A 24359-nucleotide genomic window follows, 5' to 3' on the forward strand; every position below is an offset into this window, starting at 1 on the left:
CTGCACCCAACCTTAGTGGAACTCTGGAAATCTAAACTTACTGTAAATAAACAAAAGCGCTTTACTCACCCAAATAAACAATTTTCAGGAGAGAAATCTGTGTAGATTAACATCCAGCACTCGTTAGACTTTAAAATAGAATGCAGTTTTGTTCATTTAAGCTTAGCTTTTCCTGCTAAATTAGAAAAAATAAACATAGCGACACCTTCCTAGTTCCTTACTAGTGTCGCATAATGCTCCTCATAATCCGGTACGCTTACAGTGTGAAAAATCCGGTACTCAAAATATAGTTGAAAATAGAATATGTGAACGTAAGTAGTTGTCTGAATGTGCCTTCAGATTGTCAGTGTAGAGATACGTTCACATTTAAGTCTAATACGGATTATTTAACCACTTTAACATAAACCGGATCAGAGCATTTCGGTTTGTAATGTGAACACAGCTGAAATCCAATTTAAATTTCACATTAAAACCCTAATAACACTAAATAAATAAGTCATGGTACTCCACAATAAACACACAATAAAACACCCTGTTCTATACAAAGCATATCTGTGCAGAGACTAATGCAGAGAACTGCATTCAATCGAGCCAAAATCAAACTCAAACCACCACAGCTTTAAATTCAAATGTTGGTTTATTTTGGTTTATGCACAAATGAAGAAAATGACTCCCTGCTGAGAGACGAATAACAAACAGCTGCTACAGTTTGTTCAGTTTGCTTGTTTTTAAAAAAATAATATTAACTTTAAAACCAGGGCCTTAGACCAACTCTTCTTGCCTGTAGTGTTTTTTTCTCCCCAAAATGAAAAGTAAACCAGACAATCCAACCTTTTTTTGTTTTTTTAACAAAATTTTCAAAATACAAATATAATGATCTGTACAAAGTATGAAATGAGACAAGGTTTTTTTTTTTTTTTTTTTTTTTTTTTTACAGAACAGCTTTGTTTTACGTTAGTTTGTCTTGCTTTGTCTTCCTCAAACAGAAAATTGAGAAAAAATGAAAAAACAGCCAGACTTTGATATTTAAACTATTTACAGGCACAGCTGGCACGGTGGGCACGGTTTGGCTCACCAGCCACCAAAGCCTCCTCTACGAGGAGGATACCTGTTCCCTTGGTAGGCGGGGTTGCCCTGCCAGGCGTAGTTCTGGAGGAACTGAGTCCGGGGGACTTGTCCCAGTACCATACTGTGCTGAACGCCCCAAACGCTTGACGCCGCCGCCGCACCTTGTGCCAGGCTGTTCCAGGCCATGTGCACGTTGTTGTTGTGCATGAGCCCCCGTACGCCCGAATGCGTGACCATACTGAGACTGTTGGTCACCGATCTCAGTCCGATAGCAGCGTTTTGGGAGGAAAGTGCGGGGCTGTTCAGACCTACAGAACCTTGAGGCCACAATGTGCTGCTGCTGCTCTGCAGCAACATCCGGTCCATACCGACTAAAGCATTGTTCACGCTGAAGGCCGCCATCCTTCCAGGCACTGGCAGGAGACCAGCGTTGGTGTTGTGCTTGGCATTGGCCATTGTGGCAATTATGGAAGTGTCCTTGATTGACTGGGTGATGGAAGAACTGGAGGTGGACACTTCTGTTGTACTTTTGATGACCGTGTTTTCCTGGGTGGAGTCTGTTGGAGTCTCGCTGGTCAGATTTGGACTTATCTGGGGTTTAGAAATAGAAGCAGTAGTAGTAGAAGAAGAAGAAGAAGTAGTAGTAGTAGAAGAAGAAGAAGAAGTAGTAGTAGTAGCAATGGCTTGATCTCGGTTGGATGTTTGACTGCAGGCGAGTTGCACGTTGCTGGAAAACGAGAAGGTAGATGTAGATGCGTTTCCTTCTGAATCGTTCAGGCCAGCGCTCGTGCCTGAGCAAGCTTTAGCTTTAGCTTCTGCTTCATCTTTAGCTTCAGTGCCAATCTGGGCCATGTTGGCAGCTTCTGAAGATGATGACTGATGTGTCATTAACTTTTCAGTTAGCGATTCTTCCATCGTTATCGTCGTTCCACTATTACTCCCCGAGGGAACCTCCTCACTCTGACTGAGAAAGCTCTGGTGAGGGTTGACGCTGAAGGTCCCTTGCGATAGCTGGCCGTGTGAAGAGTGCTCCTGTATTTTTGACTCCCTAAACAGAGAAATCGCCGCCTTCAAAGCTTCAAAGTCTAATTCCTGTGGTGCCTCAGTAACAGGCGAGGGCACAGAAGCTGCTACTGCTGCTGCTTCATTTGCTTTGCTCACGGCCGCGTGATCAGGTGCGCACGAGTACGGCTCGGATAGAAGACCAGATTCTGCATCCAGTGCAAAAGATGTGCAGCCCCCAGTGAGGTTGGACAGTTTGGTAGATGTACTATCAGTTTCAGAACACAGGCTCATGTCCTCTTCACGCACTAGATAACAAGACAAACGACAGAGAATTGAGAATACTGTATTATTGAGTTACGCAGTCGCTCAACTTAGAGGGACGGCTTGGCCAGGGGTAGGCAATAGGCAGCCGGAGGGCCAGATGTGGCCCGCAAGCTTGAAACATCTAGCTTGTGAGGTTATTTGACTCTGGTGAGTTTTTGTTTACATTCCTCCCCGTCTGACTTTAGTTTCTGCCTGTTCTTGGGCTCCCTATCTCCTTAAAAGGGCTTTTTTTCACCGGCTGCGTCCCAATTCACTAGCTGAGGCAGCGGTAGTGTATTGTATCGCGACCCTGACGGCACAGGTTCAATCCTGCGTGAGGAGGGGTGAGTTCATTTATTTATTTATTCCTTTCTTTTTGGGTTTATCTGCTTTGAGATCAATTGTTCTGCAATTGGGTTCAACAAGCCTCTGGGCTGGAGAGCTACTAGTCTGTAGCAGCACTCTATCCCATTACACTTCATTTTACAAAACAGTATTTAATATTTTTTTGTGGCTGCCACGTAATGGCTGCAACTAATGACTATTCAATAGTCGACCAATCTGACGATTTTTATTTATTTATTTTTTTTATTAGTCTTCATTTGTTTTCTAATGTTGAGGCTCCTGATCTAATGCATGTTTTACTGCATCTTCGCAGCTAAACTTTTAAGGCCCTAGACAGATTTTGAAGGACGTTTTGATAGTTGACTTGCAGTACTTTTATAAATTAAAAAAACATTAAAAAAGATACATATTTACACAGATCACATTGTTATTTTTCAGAAATGTCTACTTAAATACCTTTAATTGAGGTGTAAATATTAACAGAAAATATTACTTTTATTTTTACCTTCTATTGTGAAGAAGTTTTTTATAAGAATTTTACTGAGAGAGAAATGTATAAGTACTTAATGTAAATTGCCATTAAGTCTTTATTATTTTGATATAATTTGTTTAGTTATTAGTATTTACTTGTTTTAATATTAACATTTCCCCTTGTATTGCTCTCTTGTGACCCAAGTTGCCAGATTTGCAGTTTTTCCATCAAACTGGTTTTGTTTGATTAAAATGTAAAGGTCACAGTGAGTTTTTTTTTTTGGGCTACTTTTATATTTATCGCAGGTGCCTGTCTGTGGATCTGAAGATTAAATATCGGGCTAGTTCAAACTTCTTACAGGCGTTTTTTTGCTGGACCTGGCAACCCTGGCTGTAGCTTGAGGTAACATATGGGGATACATTATATCACCTAAACAAGTCAGGGCTGTTTTATTACATCTAGAGTGAGAGTAATAATAATGTGCATGAAAATGAACACGTCCAAAGTGCAATGGACACCAAGACAAACACTGGGCATCATTCACCAACCGCTCTTACGAAGAAATTATTCTTAAAACTCACTGAGACTAGAGATAAACTTGATGTTTTGCATGAGCAATAGGGCTGCAACTTTGACTAAAAAAAATTGTAGACGTGGAATTTCATTATCGTAGACAAGTGTAAAAAAAGGGGGAGAGGAAGACATATATATACTACAGCCCAAAAGTTTGGACACACCTTCTCTTTTTTAATGCGTTTTCTTTATTTTCATGACTATTTACATTGTAGATTCTCACTGAAGGCATCAAAACTACGAATGAACACATCGCTCTCTCTTAAGTGTCGGTTTCGTCAAAAAAAATAGTGCCTAAAGTCACCTGGAAAAGATCAATCCACATATTTTTGGAGCGTGAATTGGATTGGAAAGTTAATAATATATCTTTGTTAAAGAAAAAAACTTCTCATTCTCAGGGATCGAGTCTTATTTTTCATGTTTAACTGTTATAATAGGATAGAGTTCAGTTTTTAAGGCTCTAATTGTTCTATTATTTTGTACATGACTGTTCCTGTATTTTTTTAGTATTTATTTTGTTATGTTGCACATTGCTGTTTCAATAGTACACACTGCTGCTACCAAAAAAAACACTAGATGTCATTAAATATATATCTTAATTAAATTATTTAAATTTGACCATTAGTGCCTAATGTGGTGTATTACAGATCACTTGTATCGCTTTGCATCACTTATATCAAGTCCACCTTTTGAAATAAGATATTGTAAATTTGATGAATCAAACCAATGACTGACCATAGACTAATCTAAAACTGGCATATGCCTCTCTGCTGTAAAAAAACAAAAAAAAAAGAAATCGAGAATCGAAAATAAAATCGAATTGAGGATTTAGAGAATCGTGACACCCCTAGTAATCACAGACTTTAATATAAAAAAAAGAGACTTTATTTTCTTAGAAAAACAATCATTTCAGAGAGGAATCTCCTTAAAAAAAGTAAAAAAAATACATACAGTATCATAGAATCTCCTAAAAATAACATCCAGCCTGTGTGAGGCTTGTCAAACTATTAAAATGTGCTGCAAAATTGGTCTTGGAGCCTAAATGTTTAGCTGTCCTCACCAGTAGTTAGTATAAATGAAGGGCATGACAAAAAACAATCATGATTAATCGACTAATAGAGCAAATAATCGGTAGATTAGTCGCCTGCTAAAATCAATAAAAAGTCATTAGTTGCAGCCCTAAAGAACACATCTGTCCAAATACTTGCTCATCTGCTACAGGATCCACCAGCTTACAAACATCACGAATCCTGTTGTAGATTTTATAATTTAGGACTTTTTAAAAACAAATTTAATGGAATTCTCAGGAAGATGTTGGTGAATGAGGCCCATCAAATATACAAATATAAATGAAAACATGATCTTGGACTAACCAATTCATCTGTTTTTGTTTTTTTTGGCTTTTGGATTTACTCAGACGTACGTGTTGGTGACGCAGGACAGGACTGCAGGTTTGCAGAGGGGATTTTATCACAGGCTTCACCAATCAGGCTGGCCATGCTATACAGTATGTCGTCGATGTTTGCGATAACTATGCCACTGCTGGAGTAATGAGGAAACATCTCAAATCTGCGCTCTGCAGAAAAGAACAATGAAAAGAAAACATGAAAATGTTAAACACCAAAAAAAACACAAAGCATTAACAGTACGTGTCCACTATCACTTTTAGCAGTCTCTGATCTCTCGTATTTGGGCGTGTCCGCTGCGATTTTGAATACAATTGAAGCAACAGAAATAGGCGAAGTAGTGTGTGAAGTCACAGCCTGCTGTTCCCTGATTGGCTGGATGCAGAGGGCGGGCCATATTTATCTGAATTAAGGTGAGCACAGCTGACCTTTTTTTTTCTTCTTCAACGCAACGCAACCCAGCATGCACCGCAGCATGCGGTGGCTTTCTCCATTAAAATGAACAGGATGCGTCGAGGCTTAAGTGCCAGTGGACTCGTACCATAACAGATAATTTACAACCTGATTTACAACCTGATCTGGGGCTAAAAAAAAATCTCCTTAAAAACAAACAAAAAAACAAACAAAAAAAAAACATAGTATCCTAGAATCTCCTAAAAATATGTTTAATATAGGTACGTCAAACTATCAAAATGTACTGCAAAATTGGACTTGGCACTAGGGGTGGGCGATATGGCTCTAAAATAATATCACGATATTTCAGGGTATTTTTGCGATAAAGATATACTTGGCGATATAGGAAAACTAAAATAATTAATTCATTTTAGGAATATAGTACAATAGTATAAGAGAATAATGTGGCAAAATAAATAATATAGCATAAAATAATATATTGCAGCAAATAATATTGCAGAATATTTAGTGCATGCATATAAACTGCAACCTGAAACAATTATACAATAAATACACTTAAAGCTTCACAGTAAATAATAGACTACTTTTAAGACAAACCATCCCTATTATCACGATATGGATTTTTAATATCATTTTATTTCTGTGTCACGATATATTGTATACGATATAATATTGCCCACCCCTACTTGGCACCTAAAAATTTAGCTCTTCTCACCAGTAGGAAGAAGAACAAATGGAGGGCATGACAGAAAATAATCACAACCAATCAGACAAATAATCACACAATATATATAACATATTTTACAACCTAATCTGGGCCTATTATTCAATGACTACAATTAAACTCAGGTCCAGTCCTGTAGTTATTTCTAAGCACGCCACAACAATCCCAAAAATGACTGTCAAATGATATTAATCTCATTTTATAAATACTATATACTATATTTGTTACTGTTATCATACTATACAATAATATAGCAATGACATTTACTGGATTTGAGAAATTAACTTTTCATTTTTAAGAATATTCAAAATTGTGGAATTTGGGCAAATGCTCAAATATCCTAAACAAATTAAATAAAAAAAATAAAGCTACTGTTTTTAAACAAAATCAATAATAAGCTCTTCTTGCGTGGAGTAATGAAGCAGTAACTCTATTAAATTGAATTGGGGATGGAACCTAAGGACTTTAAAGTGTACATTTCAATAAAAATATTGATATTTAACACCATTTATATAATAGAATATATCTCAAAAGGGCTATACTGCCCCGCCCCTAATATGCAGGTAGGCAAATATTATTATGTCCATATATTGTACAATAAGCCGATAAAGTAATTACTGAGACAGGTCTGGAGTTGTTACAGTTCATTATTGTCAGATTACACCACTGCGATGTGATTGGCTGAGAGGCGTTCTGTAAGTGCCGTTATCAGCCGGTAATGCACTGTAACCGAAGCTCTCCGTGTATTACTCCGCCGCATACAGGTAACCTAGCAACTATGAAATCGTTATGGCCAAAAAGATAGTATTTTCTCCTCCTCTTTAACTTAAAATCTTTCAATAAACAGAAATAATAGAATTGTGGTATAATCACACAATATTTCCAGTAGAAGGATTTCCCACCAGCCCCACTAAAATAGATAATCATAAGCATGGAAAAAGAAAGTGAAGTGAAGCACCTGTGAGAAATATAACGTGACGCTGCCGGATGTTCTGAGCTTGAAGCTTCACCAGACAGTCCAGGTCAGGAGCTTGGCGGGACTGACCGTCACACTCATGATACGACAAGAACTCCACTATCTGTTTCTTGTGGTACATCGCCAGGAGGTTCAGTATACTCAGAGCCTCACTGTTACACCTGAGAACATCACAATTACACCAGTTAACACAATTATTCACATTATTTACTGATTATCTTGTGAAATACTGGGAATATATTAAGACGAGGGGTGTGCGATACTGACCAAAAACAATATTTATTATAAAATATAATAAACGATGTTTTGCATTATTGCAAAAATGTGTTTGTAATAATCTTATATAGTACTAGCCTGTGCTTCTCTTAAAGAATAATAATAACTGCTTACTAAATAAATATTAATGTAAACAATATATTCAAGATATTTTGTTTAATTATTTGAAAAACTAAAACATTAAAATCACCAGTGCAAAAATTAAAGGTGACGTACAAGATTTTATTAAGCTTTTAATGATGGTATTTAATAGGGGTTTAAGCATCCTCACACAATGCAACGCAATGACAAAATTTTACAAAGTGCATTGTGGGAACATGCAGCTCTGGAAAAAAAACCCAGACCACAGTTTCTTTGATTTTACCAAATTGAAAACCTCTGGAGTATAATCAATATATTATCCAAAAGCAGTGTGTAAGACTGGTGGAGGAGAACATGATGCCAAGATGCATGAAAACTTTGATTAAAAACCAGCAGGGTTATTCCACTAAATATTAAATTAAGTTTTAAGCCATTTCTCATTTTCTGCAAATAAATGCTCTAAATGACAATATTTTTATTTTATTTTTATTTTGTCTGTAGTTTATAGAATAAAACATCAATGTTAATTTTACTCAAACATAAACCTATAAATAGCAAAATCAGAGAAACTGATTCAGAGAAACTGAAATGGGAGCTGATTCCATGTTCTGTTAATGAAATGTTATGCAGCAGCTTTGTTTGAATTCCACTAGTGCACGTCAAAGAACCAGTGGGCGTAAACAAAGCGAATTACGAAAACAACAACTGGCTTTTGATGATATTTAACACAGAACTGCAGTCTGACAACACTAAATCTATGTCATATATCAGGTAACAGCCATAGTTCAGCAACTACTTAAGAGTTCCTACTCACCTGCTTTGCTCTTTGACCTTCTTGTGTGTTTTACAGTGCACTCTCCACCTCCACGGACTCTCTGGAGTGTTCAGCTCCTCAAGATACTGGAGAAGAGTTTCGAGTCTCTCTAAAACACATTTAAAAATAGGACAAATAAATAAATAAATAACCAAATCTAAAAGCAGGAAATTGCAGCATTATCACTAGAGATTAATACATGTCATTTACATTACCTCCTACCGATACCGTGTACCTATAGTGCAAATTGCTGCGCCTACAAACAACTTTATTGATCAAGAACAAATTATATATATATATATATATATATATATATATATATATATATATATATATATATATATATATATTATTTTTATTTTTTTATGTATTATATATACATGAAGTGCTCTGTCCAGCCAAAGTTAGAACATCCTTAAATCTTAAAAATCTTTAAATATATGAGCGATTTTTAAATACAATTTAGTTTTTTTTACATTTTTACACAAATTCAGTTTCTAATTTGTAAACAAACAAAGTGATTTGCAAGCTATTGTTTCCTTTACATTTATTATTATTTTTTGTAGATTTTTACGAATAGTAAGCAGATCCCTTCAACCTTACTGCAGCTTTTATATTATATTTATAATATATGTTTATATTTTATATTAAACAGATCAAACATAACATCCCTATATTTCAGTTACATATTAGGAGAAAAGCGTTATAAATGTGAAAATAAAATATGAAAATAATTGTTATATATAGCAGTGTTACTAGATAGCAGTTTTAAATATATATATTAGAGACCGACCGATATGGGTTTTTCTAAGGCCGATGCCGATACCGATCATTAGTGGTCAGAGTCAGCCGATGGCCGATGTGACCTGCCGATTTTTAGGGCCGATATGCTATCTTATTATATTTATTTGGCATGCTTAAAATCATATTAGTAAGAGGAGGAACAACAGTTGTAAACTTCACACAATTTATTGAAAATAAGGTTAGCATTTTATAGTGACTTTAATGTTACTATATCACTATATGTTAATAAAACAAATATTAATTTTATTTAGATTGTATTATCCATAACATTTTATTTTATTCATTATATAACATATGTTCTATATACACTATATATTCATGTTTATAGTAGAAATATTATGTTGGCTATTATATAAAATTTACTGTAGGGGCCTACTAATTAACAAATGTATGACTTGTTGCAGTCTGTTAGTCTATTAATTATTCATTTTAATATGTTTAACAGAGTGCAAGAAGACTTCCATAATGTGACAACTTTAGATAGTTACTCCAAAACGGCAAAGCTCATTTCTTCTTCAACTCCATGCAGTTGAAAACGAATGGACATGGGAGGACAATGTTATAAAATGTTCACATTAGGGCTGCAGCTATTATTTTACAAAAATGGGTGACGTTTAAATTAAGAATAAAATTATAAATAATGCAAAAACAGACATGTGCTGTAATTTAAATATAGCTTTATCTGTTTTTTTTTTCTTCTTCAAATGAGCTCCTTAGCCAGAGAAACGCGTCTCATCAGCTGTACTGGAGGTTCGGTGCGTGAGCGGAAAATGAGTTCAGAAAGCTGAAGAGCGCGGACTTTATAGGTTCAGGATAAAATGAGCTTTTATCAGAAAAGTCTGGAGGGCGTTCTAAAGTAGAACCCGACAAAACAGAAAATTCTGCTCATCGTTTCATTTAATATCTAACAGCGCAAACCGCTTTAAACGGGTGAGTTTTACAGCAGAACAGCAGGAGGCGGCACTAACGCCGGTTACTAACGCCGTTACTTTTTTTCAGTAACGAGTAATCTAACTAATTACTATGACTGTAACTATAACGCCGTTACCATTTCCGACACCCCGTTACAGCACGTTACTTTAGCAGCTCTATGAACTTTTTTTTTTTATTTCGCTTTGCCCTGGTTAACCCCTCCTCTGTCCGGTGAACTTGAGCTTCTGGCCGCTGTGCCTGTGGTTTGGCGTGGTGAAGTGAGGCACAATTGTGATGATTTGCGTGCTCTAATCAATTCAGTGATTGCCGTGGACAACCCAAGTTCCGAATTAAGGACGTTAAGCTCTTTTTAGCTGCTCCGGTTTTTGTGGTGCTGCTGCTTTCTATTTTAGAGCTTAGATTCTCTGCCCGAATCCCACCTGACCTGAGGACCGACCCGAAATCAGGCTCCTATTTTTATTTTATATAAAGCTCTGGTGTGATAATCACAATGTTGCTAAGTAACCAATTATTATTGTTCACTAAAGCGAACGAAATAGCGAAAATTGAAAGTGAAAAACATTTGTGTTAACTGAATCTAATAAAAACGGTAATTAAAAGGAAAAACATAACTATCTCGAACTGTATTTTGTGTTTATAAAACTAACTAAAACGAACTGAAATTACTGATAGAATATCCTCATTTTTGTGTTTAATTTATTTATAAGCGCTGTTGTACAGCGGAGTTGTACAGCGGGAGTTGTTGTGCCGAGCGCGCGGCACTCGTGGTCCGTTAGTTCTTGTGTAAAGCGCTCGCGCTAGCAAGCCCACCCTAAAATGAACAGAAAAAATAAAAACAAAATAAAATTAAACTATAATAAAAATGAAAACTGTAATCACGTAGCTCTGGGCGCACGTGAACGCCTCCGCGTTTGACTTGCAGCACTGTGTGTAGCTGTTCTTAAAAATCATTTAAATTAAATAATAGTTCTATGCTTCTATGTTACAGTGTTAATTAACATAATTCTGATTATATTTCGCTCATTCAATCAGCCCGAAAACAGACAGTTTATGGGGCGGATCGGGTCAGGCTCATAATGACAGTTTATGGTTCGGGCTTGGGCAGAATGTGCACGGGCTCCGGCTGGGTCGGATTTTTTGGGCACGATCTAAGCTCTATTCTCTTTTGGTGAAGCTGTTATATTAATACCATTTTAACGGGCATTAAATTGTTGTTTTTGTCCATTATTTTGTTTTATATATACATATTTTTTTTGAGTGTGGCTTGGTTTGTTAAATTTCATCCCCAGACGCGTTTTTCCGCTTTTTTCAGTATTACAAGTTTTAGTAATTTTCTTTGGTTGTGTGGAGAATTTCGTTTTATTTTTTTGAAATTCGTTAGATTATATTTTTGTCAACATTTTGGGTTTATTTTCGTTTGTTATTTTTTGTTATTTTTCTAATAATAATAGTAAATGCATAATTGATTTCCTTTTTTTGACGGGCGAATAATAAAAAGTAACGCCATAGTTACTTTTACTGGTAACTAATTACTTTTATAGTGGAGTAACTCCGTTAGTAACTCAGTTACTTTTTTGGAGAAGTAACGAGTAACTATAACTAATTACTTTTTCAAAGTAACGTGCCCAACACTGTTTATATATAAGGAGAAGTACAGTCCTCATCAGCGCAGCTGATGCTGCTAATATCCTTAAACAGTTTTAGTCCTGCCCTTTTTCATTTCGTCTAAAAATAATTTAAATACTGAAAATATCAAGTGTTAATTTGATTTTATTTACTTAGATTTTCGTTTCTGAAGAAGAGACGTCAGTTATTTTATACTAGAGCTTATAGATAGGGCTTGCTTTGCATAGTCAGGGCGCATTCCAAATGCACTCCTGCCATCAACGCTAAGCATAGATCCGTTTGGAGAGAAATGCTACAACACCGATGCAGTTGAAATTCTATTCTTTTTCAGTAAATGAAGCAACATCACAGATTACTAATCATGAGAGAAAATATAGACTTTGGGACACTGGATTGTAAAAATGGATGCCTTACCCGTTGAAAGTCTTGCTCACTCTTGAAACCTTGCGCTGCGTTCCAAGTAGCTGCCCGCAGATGTGCCGGATTAAAATCGGCGCGGCCAAATAAGAAAATCGGCCGATGCCGATTGATAAAAAAATAACAAAAATCGGCCGATTAAATCGGCTGGCCGATCGATCGGTCGGCCTCTAATATATATATATATATATATATGGTGGTAGACACTGGTTCAACCCCACCCACTAGATAGATGTTGTACTCTATATACTGTTCTGATTGGATAACAATAAAACTTTTCCTTTAATCAGATTTTATAAATATAACATATAATAATGTTTTTATGATGACAATTTTTTCGAATTAAATGAAAAAAAAAATGCAAAGTATCACCTTGTTTACAGTACTCCAATATTCTGCAATATATTGATATATCGTAACACCTGTATCATGAAACGCATTATATCGCCAAGTTCTCGCTAATAAACAGCTCTAATTTCAGAACAATATCTTACCCTGTTTGATGAAATCGGGGTTCAGAACGAATTCGTCAGAGACGATGAATCCCCCAGAAACGAAGAGCTCGTTATAGGTGTGATTCTTTATATCATCCAGAGTGTCTACTCCAGCAAAGCTTACTGACGGAAGCTTCTTCAGGGAGACTAAAGCAGGTATCTGTAGGTTTAATATAAGAAAAATATAAATATGATTTGTTTAATTGTCCCTGGCATGACATTATAATCCACGGGAAGATGATATAAGGGGGAATCTTTTACTGGTACCTTGTGAACGTGAGCGGCGATGTCGATGTTCTGGATGATTATAAGCAGCTTGTCTTGATTGTCTTTTTTCTCAATAAAGGTCTGAGGATCACACTCAGAATTCCCGAGCCTCTTCAGGTATTCCTGCAAAACCATCCAAATATTAAAACACAGATCAGTACAGAGTACGAGTAAAGTCAACAAAACGACTGTTACTATAAGTGTGCTTCACCTTCAGTATCTTACAAAAGTGAGTACACCCCTTACATTTACGTACATAGTTTATTATATATATTTTCATGAAACAGTACCGAACACATGACACTTTAATACGATGTGAAGTAGTCAGTGTACAGCCACAGAACCAAAATAAAAATAGCTCTTAAGCTTAATTTTTCTCTTTTTCAAGAGTTTTTCAAGTGTTTTTTTTTTTTTTCGTGTTTATTAATGTAAAAATGTCTTAGTGTAGTTAATATAATAGTTTTATAATTTTACAATTTATGGGTCGAGTGTTGTAGAAGATATACAGTGTTTACAGCATCTGTTACTGACTGATTTTACATTATAGGGAGCTTGTAAATGTATGCAGATTATTATTAATTCACTTAATTAATTTAGATTAATTAATGAACAGACAGCGCGATCAAAAATCTAAAAATTTGAAATGTGACGGAATAAAAAAACAAACACACACAATACAAAAATACAGAATATCCAAGTTCTCCAATAGTGAATTGGAGTGATCAACCAAAAAATGTTTATTTCTGTATTTTGTATTGGGTCTTCAACCTTTGATCCAATTTATTTTGTTTGATTTTGGACCGTGTGCTCCTCCGTCTTCGGTTTGAAGGGTTGTTCGGTGTGAAAGTGTGTTAAACTTTAGTTTGCAAGACCAAAAATACAATTACGCACTTATTTTCTCCAAATGGTGGGAAAAAAAAAAATAGTTAAACTGATAAAAACCCATAAAAAAAAAAAATAAAAAAAAATGTGTGTGGTATTTGGTAGTGGGCCTTCAGACTTTGGCCAAACATTTCATTTTGTTCGATTTCGGACAACAAACTGATGGACTGAAAGATTGTATTGTTTTTGTTCTCATACCTTTATTTCCCAACAAACGTCACTCTCCTCCTCGGCAGAATGGGTGTAGAAGTGGACGGTGTTCTTCTGGACGCCTTCGATAATCTTCACCAGGTTGCTGATGACTTCCGGCTGCAGCTGGCTGAGGAGACTGCTGATATCAGCTGGAGCTGGATCCACAGCCAGGCTCCCGATCGCCGGCCTGGCATTAACCGCACTTTCTCCTGCACCCAAGACCAAGCGAGACTGGGCTTCCACAGTAAGGCTGCTAATGGACCCATTTGAAGGCTCACCTTGACTCTGATGGGATTGGTAGAGACTCCTACCTCTCACTGAGCTCTGCTCTGCCTGCCTTTGTCCTTTGTTCGCTCTTTGCATATCTTGCAAAGCTGGCTGGTGGACCTCTTTACAGACGTCCAGGCGAGGTAGACCTCCCTGCTCTTGCTTAGCCTGCGCTGGACTAGAAGAAGGAATTGGGGTGTGAGTGCTGGAAGTGGAACTAGTGGTAACTAGGCTAGAAGCTAAAGCTAGACTTGTGACGGGGACAGTGCTGGGAGAGTGCAGTGGTGCGCTAACAAGTGGAGAGGAAGGAAGAACGTCTGGAGCAGAAGAAGAAACACTAGAGTGTGCAGGAGAAGAAACGTGTGAAACTGGGTGTGTTGTGCTTTCCCATTTTCTCAGCTGAGGATCTATGTAAGCACTAACGCTTTCTCTGAATGAGTTAATGTAACTGTGCACAGGTAAAGGGGTGTAAAAGTGCGAGACATACTCTGAGAACGGTGCCACAGGAGTCCGTGGGGGGTCTCTGTGTGCGTGAGAGCTAGAATAGGGAATGTAGTACACACGTTCCTCTCGTAAGAGGTCCTCCACCTCGTTGGAGAAGCCCGAGATTTGATCATCTACTATGGAGTCCACAGCGTTATGTGAAGTCCCTCGCTGCTCCTGACTGTGAGAGACTTTCAGTTCATCTGTGAGGTTGGTATCTTGATCCTCCACCACCTCCATCTCCGCCTCCGCCTCAGGCTCAGTCAACACGTTACTGCTGTCGGGCTGATCCGAACAGGAAACGTCTTTTTTCTCGGGGCTGGTGTGTGTGGAAATCGTTGGGCTTTGCAGATACCGAGGGTCGTCCAGATTGTCATCTCTTCTGCGGGTGTATCTCTCAGTCTTCAGACCTGTGAATAGTGGAAAAATCACATTAATAAGTCAGTTAAGCAGAGCTTTTCTATTGATAGCTTGTGTTTCGTCTAAGACCTCTGATTTAGACCTGGTCACTTTATGTGTCTTGAGTATCAGGATTATTATCTGTGAATAAGCAGAATTTAAAACAAACCCTTTTGACACATTTTCTCTTTTTTGGGGGGTCCTCTGTGAATTTATTCCTGTGCAGAACGACCCTGTCTGTGTTTATTTGTCAGACGTCACACTGCCGTCACCGTAATTATACTTGAAATGTGCGGCGATACATGTAAAAACACAACAGCGAGTGGAAATGGAGGAGCTACTGAACGCGATGCCACGTGACCCAGAAAGCCAAAAACTCACTGGTGCTCCTGTTTTTTCAATTGCAGTCCGGATGCAAGGGTTTTATCACTAAATAGAAGTGTGACATATTTTTCACAGCCTACCCCTGAGGAAATAATCTGTCTGGATAGGGCTTTAGCCCTTTAAACAAAATTTGATTACCCCCCAAATCTGTGCACAAGTCCTGCTAGACCTCATCATACCTCAGAAAATGTATTCTGGTTCATAAAATATAGAGAAATAAAACTGAAATGCATTATTTATTATTAAGAAAGTGGCAAAATTATTTTTTCTCTCGATTTTCTCCTCAATTTAGCTATAGTGATAATCCCACCCACTCAGCTGGACTCCCCCTATTACTAGTAATGCTCACAACACAAGGAGGATAAAGACTAGCACACGCCTCCTCCCATACATGTGAAAAAGTCAGACTCCGCCTCTTTTTGAGCTGCTGCTGATTAGGAGGAAAGCACAGCGACTCGGTTCTGATACATCAGCTCACAGATGCCTTGTGCTGATTTACATCACTCTAGGAGTGATGAGGGGGAAGAGTGCCATCTACCCACCCAATTGTGCTCTCTCAGGGCTCCGGCAGCTGATGGCAAGCTGCAAGACTGGGATTCAAACCACTTAGAGTCCCACATAATATTTTTTGATATTTGATAAAAATAAATAAATAAATAAATAATAAAAAAAAAAACATTTTTCTTCCCTAAAAATATCACAAAAGAAACAAGTACATTAACTATACCTGTTATGGGAATCAGCACCCAAGGGATGGATTTTTCTCCAAGTAAATTGACTCCACGCTGCTGTCCGTTCGTATCTGAGCACGGACTAAACGCCTCCAGGCTGCTCAGACTTCCAGCTGTTTCTTCCTGCAATTAGAAACTTCAGTCAGCTTATATTAATATTAATTATATTATATGAATCAAATCCAAACCAATTTCAGAAAACAGTCTGTATAATATAATACAATATAATATAATACAAATAATCACCCTAGTACATTACTGCGTCTTTCACTGGCCTTTAACTAGAAAGCTATATATTATAAAATACATTCCCATTAATTCTGAAGTTTTCCCATATACTAAATCAAATATCATGCAGATAAAAATGCTGAGAAGATCAATCAAACTACCAAAAATGAACCTAATGAACATAACAGCATAATTTCTATTAAATTCTGCGTCTTTAGCATTTTTAACACATTTTACTCATTTTTGATGGAGTTAAAAGAAAACCATGCTATTTTACATCATGTATCGTTATCTAACGTTAGTTCCCACCACCAACAGACAAAACAAAACAAGAAAAAAAAAAAAACCCTCTTTAACAGCTCTGTCTTAACCACAGATAAAAACCCACCTCTTTCGCCTCCACCTGTTCTCTCTTTGCCCGGACTCTTCCAGGCGTCTTCTGTAAAGATTAAACACTGTTCTAACAGCTTTCCTGTAAGGTCCAGAACTGTGCAGCTGTCTCTGTTACACTTCAGCACTACATTTCTAACAATACTGTAGGAAAGTGTGGAATAATGTTTCTAATGTTCTTTAGATTCATTCATTTTCAGTTTCAGTTTTATTCATCAGTACCTTTTCAGACAGCTAATTTATTCCAGCCCACAGGCTGTGTGGTTTCCTCCGTACAGCAGAGGAGAGGTAAAGCTCTACTCTGAAACCTCTTTCTTCTGCATGTGAATGTTTTCATGACAAAATAGCTTCTCATATCTTAAATATATACAGAACAAAGCTCACACGAGTCACTAGGACAGACAAAATAATTACGTTATCAACTTATGGCACAATATATGGACATAATATAGCAAGAATTTTGCCATATGTACGTTTTGTGCAGCCAGTATGCTTTGGGTATACAGTAGAGGTGGGCAATATGATTATATTTTAATTTATCAAGAATTAAAAGAAGCCCCTGAGAAACTAAGTCTGAATTTTCTGTCTAATTGAGTTTATTTGGCTTAGAGTTTAGATTCTCTCTCTGAGCACAAGCCTGAACCAATTTCCCAACCTGAACTCTGACATTTCCCACCACTTTCCTCAGGTCCTGTAAAAAAAAAAAATGCTCTGTAGGACATAGGCCTACATTTTTAATGCTATTGTTTTGTTATATAAAGCTCACACTCACCCTCTCTTCGAGCCTGAGCAACTGATGAGCGGTTGCTTAGCAACGATGCTAGTGAGCTAGCCAGAAAGCCATCCAAATATTCTGCAAGTTATTTTATTGCATATCTTGTGTGAAAAGATGCTGCAATTCAAACACAAAAGCTAATAAAACACAGTCAGAGACTTTCACAAATTATTTGTCTCAAGGCTATGCTAGTAAATGCTGCCGGGCAGCGCTACACTGAGGAACCCTGAGCGTTCAGGTAACCCAAGGTGCTATCAGGTAGTGTTTCATCCCACGTGACTTGTTTTAACACGGCAAACACACAGACTACAGTCTAATATACTCGCGTCTGAATGGTAAGAGAGTTAGTGCTTAGCGCAGTTAGCGGCTAATGCTAACACTGCTCCAGCCTTAGTGCTGGAGAAACTTCACTGAAACTCCTTAATACCTGACTGGTATAATTCATACATAAGGCACACCAGATTTTAAGGAGCTCTGACCATTTTTGGAGAAATTAAAGGATTTTAAGTGCATCATGTCTCCAGGGGCTTTTAATCATAATGAGGATTTTAGTATTTTAATAGCAGTTGTTAGGAATCTGCCACCGCTGATGCATTTTGTCTGCATTCAATACAATTTATGCATCATGAAAACATGTTTAAATATTATGGTATAATATTTGTACCATATTGCCCAGCTCTAGTATACAGCAGTGTTTATTTACCCTGATTCAAGAGACACCTTACCCTGCCTTGCACATTTTAGTGGACTCCCTGCATTAAACACAGACTCTGCGACTTTAAAAGCGCTGGTTAATTTGATATGATTAGTTGAATCAGGTGTGTTGGCGAAGGAATAGCACTAAAATGTGCAGTCTACAGTGATACAACTGAAACTTCAATACAAAACCTAGTTTCTATGTTTCTAAGTGTATTTGTTGCTGATTTAGAAAAATAAAAATGGCGTACCTCGAGGTCAATCTTCCCCTGCGTCTCGCCGTCGTCTGCAGCTCGCTTCCGCAGGTCGATGTCGCAGTTCGTGGGGAGGCCGAGTTTGGTCATGCTGTCCCGTAGAGTGGCTTCAGTGTCTTCAGTACTCTCCACACGATTGGTTCCTTCAGCGCTGGCTAAAGCTGAGCCTGCTAATGTTTTACTGAGGTTCTCCAGCATCTTCATCACCAGAGCACCCTGTGCTTTATCCTTCCGCAGGTCTGTGTCATGAGTTGTCTCTGTGAGCTTGTCCAGTAACTTCACCACCTTTAACGCCCCCTCAGTCTTGTCCTTCCTGAGGTCCGTGTCGTGAAGGCCGACGCTGCTCAACACGTCAGCCAGAGACTGGCAGGACTGGAGCTCCACAGCTTCGATAGAGAAATAAGAAAAGAAATACTGTAGATTATCTATAGGTCTTTCTAACATTATTACAATTATTAGAGAGAACTTCAGTTTCTGAATCAGTTCCTCTGCTTTTTATATTTTTATAGGTTTATTTTTGAGTAAAATTAACATTGTTGTTTTATTCTATAAATTAAAGACAACATTTCTCCCAAATTCCAAATAAAAATCTTGAAATATTGTCATTTAGATCATTTATTTCACAAATAAATTACAGTTTTCATGCATCTTGGCATCATGTTCTCCTCCACTAGTCTTACACACTGCTTTTGGATAATTTTATGGCTTTAATCCTGGTGAAACATTGAAGCAGTTCAGTTTGGTTTGATGGCTTGTGATCATCCATCTAACTCTTGATTATATTCCAGAGGTTTTCAATTAGGTAAAATCAAAGTAACTCTCTCATTATTTTTTATTACAGAGCTGTATTTTATCAGATGCATCAAACTAGGAAGTATAACGTTTTTGTGTCATTTGTTTAACTGGGTTCTTTTTATCTACTTTTAGGACTTTAGGAAAACAGCAACGCAACAGTCATCGGCTCTTTAATCAGGCATTTAAATGTCTTTTTAAAAAGTAAATAAGAGTGTTTGTTTTTCTGGGATTGAAAGCGTGAATTCTGCTGTAACTGGAAATATCTGCGCTTTAAAAGCTGTGCTGGACTCCCCCTCCCCCTCGCACTTCTCAGGCAGCAGCAGCCTGTCATTCACACAGACACAGAGACAGCGCTGTGTATCTACTTTTTGTGTCAAAGAAGCAAAACATTGCTACATGACGTGTTTAATTTAATTTGATTTAAGTGACATCACACGTACTGCCATGTGACTATTCTTTTTATCTACTTTTAGGACTTTAGGTGTGAAACTCTGATGATGTTTTAGGTCATATTAATTTACTCTCCAGGACTAATTAAACCATATAAATACCACTAAATAATCAGGATATTTTAAGACATTTTCTAATAAGACTCCTACCAGCACACTCAACTTACCTTTACTTTCTCCAGGTTTCCCGTTGTTAAGCGAACTCGTTTTCTGACACTTTGGACTCAACTCGTTTTCTTCGTCTTCTATCTTCCTCTTCAGGCCGTGACTTTCCGAGGCACCTTCCTCAGAATCGCTCTCTTTCTTGGCCACTTTCTGGTCTTTACTCAACTGAATGAGTTTCAGAAGCTGCTTCAGTTTCTCAGGGTCCTGATGAGGTTCGATGCCACCTGTGGCCTCCATGTCCGAACTCGACTCTGGTGGAATGTAGCGGAGCGTCTCCACCATGTTCTTAGCTTTCTCCACAGGCATGGTGAACAGGTGAGGGCTGAAGAAGTAGGAGCGCACGTAGTTTTCCCAGTTGTACTTCTGCCTGGGGGCGGGGAACAGCTTCTCCCGCTCGTCCAGCTTGTGGTCGTAGTCGAGTCGGACCCGGTGGACGAGTTTGCCCTCGCGGAGGCTGCTGAGGTAGTCGTGGGCCTGCTGCTCCACCCCTGAGCCGAGGTTAGACGGAGGGTTACTGCGCACCTTGCTGAGGGCGTAGTGGAACGCTGGGATGAAGCTATCTAGATGTGGCATTACAGGGTCCTGAGGAACTGGTAGCAGAGAGGTGCCATCTGCAGGGGGTTTAGATGCTGAATTAAGGAGATATTAACAGATTAACAATAGATTAAAATTCCTTTTGCACATGGTGTTGCAATAAATGTTGCATAATGCTTATTTGAGTTTTTTGTAAAAAATAAAATAATAATAAAATAAAATAAAAATCTATAAATACTTGTGGAAATACTTGCTGCTTTCTACCACAGCAGCAGGAAAAAGAAAATCAGCATAAACAAAATATTTCAGGTTTTAAAGATTCAGCTTGTCATTGCCGAGTAGCATCACAGCGCTAACGTTTGGAGGAAAGCGCAGCAGTGACTCGGTTCTGATACATCAGCTCACAGATGCAGCCTTGTGCTGATCCACATCACCCTAGGAGTGATGAGGGGAAGGAAAGAGCACCATCTACTGTACTCACCCAGAGAGAGCAAGACCAATTGTGCTCTCTCAGCACAAGTCATGACAAGATGCATGACTTGGATTTAAACCAGCGATCTCCGGATCTGCACCCTTAAAAACTTGCTTTTAACTAGAGATGGGAGGATCAATTGGCTATCGCCAAGTGTCGCTACCGTCAGATTTTTAGCCAAAATATGCCATCCGTGATCAGCAGATATTCCTCTGATATTCTATTTTTAAGCCTATATACCATATATACATCTCAGTTGCTGGAAATGTGCAATACGCTGTGTTTAACAGTTTGCTTAAATAACAGCCTATGCTTCTTCCATGCTGCACTGTTCATTAACATAATTCTGAACAGATTTCCCTCATTCATTCAGCTTGTTAAAAATTGTAGTTAAAAAGCTCAGTTTTAACACTTTTCTTTACTAAAAAAATGAAGCTGGTTCATAATGGTCCCAGGGTGGTTCTATGCAGGTTTTTCTTATTGTGATGTCACAATAAGGGAGCATTCAAACGGCTCATAATAGAATATGATCACTGACGCCAAAATCTTGATTCCGCAGATTTATTTATTTTATTTTTTTTGCATAATATGTCATCTTTAAAGGAGAACTCCGGTATAAAATGGACTTTTGCTATAGTAAAACATGATAAAGAGTACTAAGCTTTGTTGAATAGCTGTTGTAAAGAGTGCTGGGCAAAAGCACAAAATTAATAGATTCCAGAAAGCTGCAGGAGAGCGGAGGTGGGCTATTCAACAAAAGGTTAGAAACCTTTATTATTATTTTCTAATTATATTTAATTCTAATACCACTCAATACACTTTCACAACAATGCACAATAGTTTCCCTACCAAAAAAGGAATATAAACAAATGAGAACATTTTTAAAGAAGTTATAATACTCACAGAACTGCGACACGTCCCGAGAATGACGATAAATAAAAAGAGCTTGTCCACAGGATTTTTTCCAACCGCTCCGGCGTTCTTCAAATCCAAAAAGCATTAAAAAGGTCTGGTTATTAAATCAAACTTGAAGAAATTGGGCTAATATTTAATATACTTATAATCTGATAGTATAAGCACTACATACCACTTGAGTTGGACATTTGGTTTGAAGACAGCAGGAACAGGAAACCGCTGTCATTCACGGAATTCACAAACACCTGCACACAGTTGGCAAATGATCAGCTTGGTTAGACAGTTATTTTGTTTAATAGTGTAAATATACATGAGACAGGTTTCTGTTAGTTTCTCACGTCACAAGAACATCTTTAAAAATTACAGCCTTCAGAAAGATAGGTGCTTGTCTTTTTGTCTTTTAAAATACCAACAAAATCTTAGATATATAAAAACGTACCAGTCCCTGCTCTTCTAGTTTCTGGAACAGTAAAGTCAGGTTCTCCGCTGATTTGCTTTTCTCCACCACCACCTCAAACAGACTGCAGTGAAGCCCTCTCTTAAACACTGAAAAACAAGCCGTATGTTCACAAGAACTTTCAGCAGTGAATACATACATACATGTCATTGTTTTCTGCATAAATCTTTCAGAAAAATGTGACAGACAGACAGACAGACAGATAGATCAATTTTACATTGCAAATGTTCTTTTTTTGGACGGTATATACATATATCGCAATATTAAACAATGCGCTATGTCGCGTCTGGACCAATCAAGAACTGGGTCAGCACCGAGCTCAACTCAAAACCCGTGGAAAACAGCAAAACAACAGTAATCGGCCCTTTAATCATGCATTTAAATGGCTTTTAAAAGGTAAATAAGAGTGTTTGTTTTTCTGGGACTAAAAGCGTGAATTCAGCTGTAACTGCAAATATCTGTGCTGGAAAACTGTGCTGGACTCCCCCTCGCACTTCTCAGGCAGCAGCAGGCTGTCACTCACACAGACACAGAGACAGTGCTGTGTATCTACTTCTTGTGTCAAGAATCAAAACATTGCAACATGATGTGTTTGATTTAATTGCCTTAAATGACATTGCACATCCTGCAATGTGACTATTGCGCATGAACACGTTGCAATAAAAATGCTTAAACGATATATCGCGCAGCCCTACGTACTATAAAAATACACAAATTTAACTTTCATAAAATAATAACACAAAAAAGTATGATCATTCATGTCGTCATTGAGAACATTCATAAAAACTTCATAGTGCTAGATTAAATAATAAGGGAACTCTTGTGTCTGTACATCAGTTGGGTACTGCAACAGGACAATGACCCAAAACACTGGATGAAGTCAACAACAGAATGGCTTGAGAAAAAACTAAGTGTAACCTTTTGGAGTGGCCAATCAGAGGCCAGATCTTAGATGCTATGAACTGAATGACTTAAAGAGAGATGTCCAAAGATTATGACTGAGTTATAGCAGTTCAGCAGGAAGGATTGGCTAATTTTTCTTTGATTTTTTTTTGCTTATTCCACCGATTCTAGCTCTACTCTATCCATACATGTTAATTAGCCAACAGATCATAAAATCCAACACATTGACTTTTTTCTCACCTTCATGGCTGCCTGAGTAAAGATCCCAGGAGAAAAAGGAAGAAGAAATGATCCCCTTCACTTGATCCAGCTTCATCACCTTCCCGATCTCCACTCGATCAGGCCTGCAACGTGATGTCACACCCTCATCAGCAAAACCAACGCTATCAAAACTGCGTTACTAGTGTAATTTGATAAGTTGGCATTAAAATAAGGCAAACACTTACAGCTTGAACGGCAGGAAGGGATGAGAGAGGGAGCGAAGACTCGTGTGGTACACTTCCTTTCCTCCATTCACAAACTGCCCCTTCCAAACCACGTAACCACACTTCTCTAACACCGGGGAAAAATGTTAGAAAGATCAAAACCAAAGACTATTTAAAAAAAAAGAACATTTTAAAAGTAAAAGCAGGAAAAACTAAACATTCTGGGTTGGTTTCCCAGGCAGGAATTAAGCTTAGTTCTAAACTACATATACAGGGTTTGGGTTAGTTAAATTTAAGAGATTTGCAGCTAACCGACAGTTAACTTAATATGTTCTTACTTACAATTAAGTATAAACATCATTACATTGTTGAACTTTTTTTTGCCATGGTATCATTTCAGTATCGGTATTAATATATTTAAGTAGGTATCATATCAACCGCCATAATTTTGGTATCTACATTTAAGACAGTGCTGTAAAGTCGAGCAATAGAGTAGGCTAAATCAATGTCTTGGAAACCAACCATTAATGTTTTAAAACAATATATAAACTGAATATAATAACTG

At 37.7% G+C, this 24359-nt stretch overlaps 1 protein-coding gene across 5 annotated transcripts in view; it reads right to left on the minus strand.

Annotated features, from left to right (window-relative positions):
• Positions 1-618: 618 nt before the first annotated feature.
• tasora (transcription activation suppressor a) overlaps positions 619-24359 on the minus strand; it is a 35026-nt gene continuing 11285 nt past the window's right edge. The window contains exons 9-25 of one of the 5 annotated variants that reach the window (XM_049471873.1): positions 23816-23921; positions 23610-23713; positions 22449-22555; positions 22182-22254; positions 21998-22075; positions 20091-20717; positions 18677-19065; positions 16953-17003; positions 16333-16459; positions 14827-15232; positions 14079-14517; positions 12999-13121; positions 12732-12891; positions 8458-8566; positions 7269-7447; positions 5190-5342; positions 619-2378 (exon numbers count right to left, since the gene is read on the minus strand). In XM_049471873.1, coding sequence (XP_049327830.1) covers positions 1072-2378; positions 5190-5342; positions 7269-7447; positions 8458-8566; positions 12732-12891; positions 12999-13121; positions 14079-14517; positions 14827-15232; positions 16333-16459; positions 16953-17003; positions 18677-19065; positions 20091-20717; positions 21998-22075; positions 22182-22254; positions 22449-22555; positions 23610-23713; positions 23816-23921 — 4538 coding nt within the window. In that variant the 3' untranslated portion in view covers positions 619-1071. Of the gene's footprint in view, positions 2379-5139; positions 5343-7268; positions 7448-8457; positions 8567-12731; positions 12892-12998; positions 13122-14078; positions 15233-16332; positions 16460-16952; positions 17004-18676; positions 19066-20090; positions 20718-21997; positions 22076-22181; positions 22255-22448; positions 22556-23609; positions 23714-23815; positions 23922-24359 lie in introns of all 5 variants that reach the window. The other 4 variants (XM_049471871.1, XM_022682226.2, XM_049471874.1 and 1 more) reach the window with 4 other exon arrangements.

The sequence above is a fragment of the Astyanax mexicanus genome, chromosome 24 (genome assembly GCF_023375975.1).
Source record: "Astyanax mexicanus isolate ESR-SI-001 chromosome 24, AstMex3_surface, whole genome shotgun sequence".
Taxonomy (NCBI): domain Eukaryota; kingdom Metazoa; phylum Chordata; class Actinopteri; order Characiformes; family Acestrorhamphidae; genus Astyanax; species Astyanax mexicanus.